Source organism: Tupaia chinensis, unplaced genomic scaffold (assembly GCF_000334495.1).
Source record: "Tupaia chinensis unplaced genomic scaffold, TupChi_1.0 Scaffold148004_1, whole genome shotgun sequence".
Lineage (NCBI taxonomy): Eukaryota > Metazoa > Chordata > Mammalia > Scandentia > Tupaiidae > Tupaia > Tupaia belangeri.
The window spans coordinates 588137-595562 of record NW_006207854.1 but is presented as its reverse complement, the minus strand read 5'-3'; the positions used below and the strand labels follow the sequence as shown (position 1 = coordinate 595562).

Sequence of the window (7426 nt, the reverse complement as noted above, 5' to 3'; positions counted from 1 at the left end):
GGCCGGTTCCCGCCCGCCGGCGCCTGCACCCGCCTTGTCTCCTCCTCTGCCTGCAGCAGCCGCTTCTCCAGATCCAGGTAGTCCCGCACCAGCTCCTGCTTGCTGCGGTCCTGCAGGCTCTCGGTGTGGTAGCGCTCATAGGCCTCAGAGAAGTCCCTCTGCTGGAACTCGCCGTGAACCCGGTCCTGCCCATCGCTGTCCCCTGCCTCACTGTCCCCACTGGAGCCCGGGTGGGAGACCCCTGGGGGTACATGCAAGTTGGGCTCCTCTGGGTCTCGGTCATTCATCAGGAACTGGGTGGTGTTGTAGGGAGCCACCGGCTGGCCTTTGGCAAACATCTCCTCGCGGACCCGGGAGGCCCTCTGGCTCTGCCTCTCATCTCGCTGTTGCTTCTCAGCCCAGCTCAGCTCTAGGTAGGGCCGCCAGTGTCGCTTGCGCTTTGATGGCCGCCGACGGTGCTTCTTCCGGCCCAGCACAGCCTCTGCTGAGCAGCCTTCCAGGCTCTCGGTCTGGGCATTCTTACTGTTCCAGCCCAGGCTCCTGCCAGCCCCAGCAAGATCTTCATCCTCTGAGTGGTTCTCCATCCAGGGTGTCAGGGGCAGAGAACCACCAGAGTTGTGAGGTTCAGGGGGTATACTGGGACTCCCTGGAATGCCAAAGGCCTGAAGAGAAGGGAGGAAGAATGATGGGTCACAAACAGTGTGTCCCCGAGGATGAAATCCTTCCCTGTGTACCCAGCCTAAAGCCAGTCTTTCCATTCTCAGCTAACTCAGTCACTCTAGTCCCTCACCCTTTGCAACCATTTGTTTATGGGCTTACCTGTCCACTGGAATTTTCCCATGTACTGCACTCTGCAACCTCAATGCCCAGAATAATACCTGGCACAGAGTAGGCATTCCATAAATACTGCTCAAATGAATGAAGTAGGAGGAGAAAACTGGGAGGGAACATGGTTCCTGATGCATTTGCTTAATCAGAGCCCAAATCACACTTGGTCTTCCCTTTTTCTAGAAAGCTTGTCTTCCAGACAGAACTGGCTTCATGGGCAAGCAACCTGTGCAGTCGCACAGAGCTCCGTGTTCAGAAAGGGCCCATGCTTGGCTAATGTATGCTGTCTCTGTCTGAAATGCAATAATTTTTGAACAAGGGACCCCTTCTGCACTTGATCCAACAAATTATGTTACTCCTGTTTTCAGCAGTTTGCATAGCTGACTTTTCATCCTCAATTCCAATGTCCCTGTCCCCCTCTTCCCAGTGACTCATTATATCATATAGTTAGTGTCCCATATAGCATTTAGTATATTATCATTTCTATCTGTCTTCCTCCCATGAGAATGTGTCTTGTCTGTTCAATTTATCACTGTATCTCTATGTATGGCACAAGGTGAATGTTTAGTACTAGTTAAATGACATGGGAATCTGGGGCCAGCAGGTGGCATGGGAGTTATAGGGTGCTGGATCACACATAGCTGATTCTGTGGTTCTAGACTAGTGGCTTGAAACACACACCAAATATGGGGCTAGCAGGTGGTGTGGTGGTTAAGGGCACTGGACTCCCATATGGCCGACCATGGTTCAAGTCCTAGAAGTGGCAGCTTGCTTTCTCACTTTCCCTCTCTCTCTCACTCTGTCCCTCTTTGGTCAAATTAAAAAGAAATAAATAGAGTTAAAATAATTATTTAAAAAAGAAAGAAAAAAAACATACTAGAGGGGCCAGTACGTAGTATGATGTTTTAAGGCGCTGAATTCCCACATGGCCGACTGCGGTTCAAGTCCCAGACCAGCTGGCTTGCCTTCTCACTTTGTATGTCTCTCTCTGGTGATCACATGTGCCCTATAGCAAATTTGAAAAAATAATAATCATAGGGGACCAGCAGTTGGCATAATGGCTATGTCACTGGACTCCCATGTAGCTGACTGCAGTGCGAATCTGGACCCGGTGGCTTAAATTCATGCCGGGTGCATGTGCGTGCATGTCCAAGATCCTGAGAGGAGAATGGAAGAGAAGGGATTGCGGCATGGCCATCCCCCCCAGGAGGTGATTTCTCGCTTTCTGTCTCTCTGGCGAGCGCATGCACCCTATAGCAACAACCTCTCCAAAAAAAAAAAAGAAGAGAGAGAAAAAAATCATAAATAAAATTAAATAATTCTAAAAAGGAAAAGAAAAAAAAAGTTAAGCATATGTGTGTGCATGCCCCTAATCCTGAAAGAAAGGAGAAGGAATTACAGTGTGACCATCCCTCCTCGGGGGGTGATTTTTTTCACTTTCCCTCTCTCTTTCTTGCTTGTGCATACACCATATGGAAAAAAAATCAAAAAAAAAAAAAAAAAAAGGGAATCCAATGAGTCCCATTGGAAAGTAAGACTCTCTTTTGTATCCTTCTAAGCTAAAGAAGAAGGAATATATTTATTCCAGCAGAGGTTGGCATCACTCTTGTATCTTGTACATGAGTGCAGGAGAGGTTCTACCCAAGGAGAGGAACGGTCAGTTTCCAGTCTGTAGTGAGAGAGCTCCACAACTTATCCGGGAGGTGGCAGGGAGTATGTGTACGTTCAGGACATCTGTTTATCTCTGTTGTGGTGAGGGTGGGAGTACTGAAAGTGGAGGATGGGGAATGAATTGCTCTAAATTTGTGGTTTGGGGGATTTCTAATAATAACCACTACCATTGGTATGCTTTATATTACACAACATGGTTCTGAGACAGCTGAGCTCGTGTGTATTGGGGGATGTGGTATATGCAGGCCTGTAAGAGCTAGGGTATGTTATGTGGGTTTTACGGCCCTTGAAGAGAAGTTCAGGGAAAAGGAGGTACGCTGGACTGTGTGTGTGTGTGTGTGTGTGTGTGTGTGTGTGAAATGTTGTGTTATTATACCTGCAGGGAGATCACCAATCATGAGCAATAGGCTTTGTCTCCACCAGTGGCTTGGGCCAACAGAGACAGAGCTGCTGGCTCACCTGGGACAGAGTGGGTTGCTGAAAACTCCCAAGCAAAGTGGCTTGTTTGTGTGGACAGAATCATTCACCTGCTCCCAGCCCTCAATAACTGTCCCTTAACGTTCCTCCCTGTCCCTACATGCTGCCTTCCTCCTGAAGTCTTGTCCCTTTACCACCATTATACTACAGATAAGTGTATGACCTGGATGAGTCATTTGCCCTCTCTAAACCTTCTAGCCCTGACATGCCATGAATTCTAAATTAAAGAAATCCAGAAAACATGGGAAGAAGCTCCTCTGACCCCCACCCCCAGCCTAATTTCCTTCCTCATTTATACAGACTTGGGGGCTAGCAAAGAATGGTTAAGGCAGGGCAGCACCAGAGAGCATGGATTGAGGAGATACGCACTCCTGTTGCCAGAAGGGCTTCTCTGAGAGCCTGATACAACCTGTCTCTCTCCTCTCCTGGGTTTTATTCTACTCCTAACCTTCGCCCCAAATTATGAATCAAAACCTCTTCCTCCAGCTTCAGACTTGGTTCTTAGCCTGGACAAAATGCAAATATTCACCCAAGTTCTTTGAGTTCTGTTGTCAGAACTCAAGGGCCCTGAGTATAAACACTGGGTCTGCTGCTTGCAGCCTGCACGATTCTGGAAAAGGTGTTTTAGTTCTTAGAACCTTAGCTTCTGAAAACTGGAAATAATTCCTTCCTTGAAGAACTACTTGGATTTAATGAGATAGCACAGATTTGGCAGCTGGCCTATTGTCCAGAACATAGTAGGGAGTCATTTAAAAGACTGGCTTTCTGAGTCTACCAACATATCTGAGACTTGAAGCTAGGGTCCCAGCAGGCAGGATCCTTCTACAGGGGACTCAAGGGGCTGGGAGGGTGGGAGCTTACCTTGGCCTCCTCCAGGGCTGCTGGGGACTCTGTGTTAGAGTTGGTCTGGTTCAAAGTGGCCATCTTCTTCAGTTCCAAATCTCTCAGCAGCTGCCTTTAACTAGTGACACCTGCTTTGAACAATAACGGAAACCTAAGTGCTGAGGAGAATGCTCAGGAAGACTGAGGCCCAGGCAGTGGCAGCCATTTTGTTAGCAGCAGCCCTACACCCCCATTTTCAAATGAAGGCCCTGAAGCTGCCTCCATTGCCTGGTTCTCATACCTCCAGCCAGCAAGGGGCCAAGTGGGAGGAAGGGCACATCTTCACAGCACTGTGCCTCGGGGCAAGGCTTATGTCCTACACTGTCCTCCTGGAAGTCACTGAGGCTCAGTCTGGCAGCCAGGACACTAGGCCTAAGCTTTGTTCTTGCAACAACCAAAGCGGAAAAGGAGACTGCCTGGGGAGGCTGGGGGTGCGGTGGGTCTGTGGCTCCCACAAGACACCATGTAGCGAGATTTCCCCACTACCTCCAGGGGCCCCAATCTTGCAAGCAACCCCCACCTCCTCCCCAGGCTGAGTTCCAGACGGCAATGCCCCAAGAAGCATGGCTGGGACCTGGGCTGAAGCCATTTTGTTGACGGGGTCTGACCTGCCTCCCTCGAGACCAGAAAGAGAGGAAAGAGAAGTCTTCACACTACGTGCAGCTGGGAGGGAAACCCAATTGGGAGAAGGATGGATTTCTTTGAAGAGGAGAAACGATCATGGAAGGAGGTTTTGCAGAGGTGGAACTGACCTATTTGCTGTCAAGGACTACGCACACGACTATATCTGTGTGTCTTTCTGTGCGACCGCCTGTCGGTGCAATTCCCAACGCCTCAGCCCTACCTCCTGCTGCAGTTGCAGCAGCTCTGGTCAAGCCGCTCAGGCTCTAAGGTTGGGGGAGGGGAAAGCCTGGCAGCGCGGTGCCTGCTGGGGATTGTAGTTCTCCTCGCCTGGAAAGGCGGTCCAAGATCCTGTCACGTCAACGGCCACATCCGAGAACTACAAAACCCATCTACCCCTGCGCGAGTGGCGGCTCGCGCTCACCGCTCCGTCCTTCGATTGGCCAAACCATCTGTCAATAGTCACATTTTCATCAACGATTAGCTGTGCGGAAGCACCACCGATCCACCTTTCCAGACTCAATTAAAGAGTTCATTGATGGCGTTAATCTTTACCGGGCAGAAAATAGGTCCGGCTGGGGGGGAGGGGCCGCAGGCGCGGAGGGATCCTCGGCCCTTGAGAAAGGCGACGAGAAGATCGGTGGCCGCCGCCGCCATTTTGGGCTGGGAGGAGGCAGCGGAGGGACTCGCTGCGCAGTGAGAGCACCCCATGGGGGGTGGTCCGGGCGCGGGGAGAGGCCGGGCCCAGTGGGCTGCCTGCAGTGGTGACGCCGGGAGACGGCGGGGAGTGGGACCGGGAAGCGGGGAGGGTGAAGGTTGGAGTCTCCCCGGCCGATCCCGGTCCACAAACCGTTCCGGCAGCCCTTCAGCAGCCTCGCTCACGGAGGGCGGGGTTCTTGGGGAATTACCGCGTGTTTCCCGAGACCCCAGCAGGGGAGACGCCGATGGAGCGGCTTCCCTCAGCTGTCCTTCCACGGGGGCGCGGAGGCTAAGGCCGAGTTCTGCCTACTTCTCTCCCCACCCCCATTCGGCCTGGGTATGGCGGCGAGGCCCGGCGTAGCGGGACCCCCACCTCGACCTGCGGGGTGGGGGCGACGCCAGATTCCTGAGACTGGCGCCGCGGGGGAGGGCGGAGGTCACCATTCTGCCCGATCGCCCCTCAGGCTGGGCAGTCCGCTGGAGGTTCCCGTGCTCGCCTGTCCCCCGCCCCAGAGTATAATACACCAAAGCAATCCCGCCGCCCGGGCTACGGAAAGGAGCAGCCCTCCAACTACTGTAGCAACCACTAATTCCCCCTGGACTTGCCAGATCGGGGCACGTGGAGACTTCGCGAGCCCGTGCGTGGAGATCTCTGAGCGCTATTGCCCTCAAGACTTTCCCCCATCCTCGATTCTCAGAACGACCTGACCCCACACGTCGCCAGCCTTGGGGAAACTAAAGTGTGTTGTCCCACTTCTCTTAAGAGTTTACACCAAAGGGGTGGGGTTTTGCCCTTTACAGGGTCGGGACACAAAGTGAATTCAGTCCCCTCCCCGGCCCAGGAATAGAATGAAGTGGCCTATTTCGGACGCTTTATGAACATCTGTTTGCATTTTAAAATCCGAGTTGTAATTTTTACCAAAACTTGTAGAGAAATGGCTGCCCTCATAGAGGGAAAACCCAGCTAAGTCCAGTGTAATCTCTGTGAGACTACAAGATCTTTAAGAGTTTAAAGAATTTTCTCCCACAAACTAAACTGGAGGAGTTATTTTGTGTGTCATTGGTACAGTGTTACTGGGGAAACTCTGTTGAGATTCCAGATAATTGAAAATCACTCGTGCAGCTTTGATCCATACTTCAAATATATGACTTTTAGGACGGTGAAGGAGACCGGCTTTGAAAGAAAAAACCCAACCTTTACTTACAGCTTTAACAGCTTCTTAAAGATTGAAGTTTGATGTGACGTTCATTTAGTGAATTGCAGATTAAACTGTCATGTCTCCTACAGCTTGAAATTTAAATCCAGCAACACATGGTGCTTAGATATCTTCAAATTATAATTTTGTTGCTAAAATGTCAGTTATGGCAAGGGGGCTTGCACATGGGGTGTAGGTTAAGGTGATTTGAGTCCTGAATTGGGTAGTTTGAAAAACATTCTGGGTGTGTGTGTCTGCATGCCTAAAATCCTGAGAGATTTGGAGAAGGGATTGTGGTGTGGCCATCCCCACTGGGGCCAAGTTTCACTTTCCCTCTCTGTCTTTCTCTCTCTCTCTCTCTCTTTTTTTTTTTTTTTTCTTTTTTTGAGAGGTTTTTGTTATAGGGCACGTGTGCTCCCCAGACAGAGAGACAGAAAGCGAGAAATCACCCCCCCCGGGGGGATGGCCACACTGCAATCCCTTCTCCTCCATTCTCTCGGGATCTTGGGCATGCTTGCACAGGCGCCCGGTGTAAGTTTAAGCCACCGAGTCTGGGACTCGAACCGTGGTCGACTATGTGGGAGTCCAGCAACATAGCCATTATGCTAACTGCTGGTCCCTCTGTCTTTCTCTTGAGAAGCATATGAGCTATAGCAAAAAAGGCATAGGGCCTTTTTAAAAAAGAATTTTAAAAAAATTATGCCAAGGAATAGGCTCTGAAGAAGGTGGTCTGCAGTAAGTAGGATGACAAGGCTGTGAACTTAACTTTTGTGGCTACCTTGTAATGAAAATCATTATCATTTGCAGGTGGTCACATCATTCCTAGGCCTTTGACCTTAATAGCGGAAACCTTGAAAATTTCTTCAGAGCTGAAGCCCTGCTCCTCCCATTAATAATTTTTTTTTAAGTTGTAGGAGTGACATTTAAAGACTCCGTAGCTGTGCCAGCTGGTGGCATGGTGGTTAAGGTGGCTGGAACCCACATGGCCAACTTCACATTCGAATCCCAAACAATGGCTTGAAAAACAAGCTGGGCATATGCGTGTGGGTGCC

The 7426-nt window shown here is 50.6% G+C and overlaps 1 protein-coding gene across 7 annotated transcripts in view; it reads right to left on the bottom strand.

Annotated features, from left to right (window-relative positions):
* The window catches only part of HEXIM2 (HEXIM P-TEFb complex subunit 2), an 8372-nt gene extending 1790 nt beyond the window's left edge, over nucleotides 1-6582 (bottom strand). Inside the window, exons 1-3 of one of the 7 annotated variants that reach the window (XM_014584821.2) lie at nucleotides 5785-6582; nucleotides 3838-3947; nucleotides 34-662 (exon numbers count right to left, since the gene is read on the bottom strand). In XM_014584821.2, coding sequence (XP_014440307.1) covers nucleotides 34-662; nucleotides 3838-3900 — 692 coding nt within the window. In that variant the 5' untranslated portion in view covers nucleotides 3901-3947; nucleotides 5785-6582. The other 6 variants (XM_014584822.1, XM_014584820.1, XM_014584825.2 and 3 more) reach the window with 6 other exon arrangements.
* Between the last annotated feature and the right edge of the window lie 844 nt (nucleotides 6583-7426).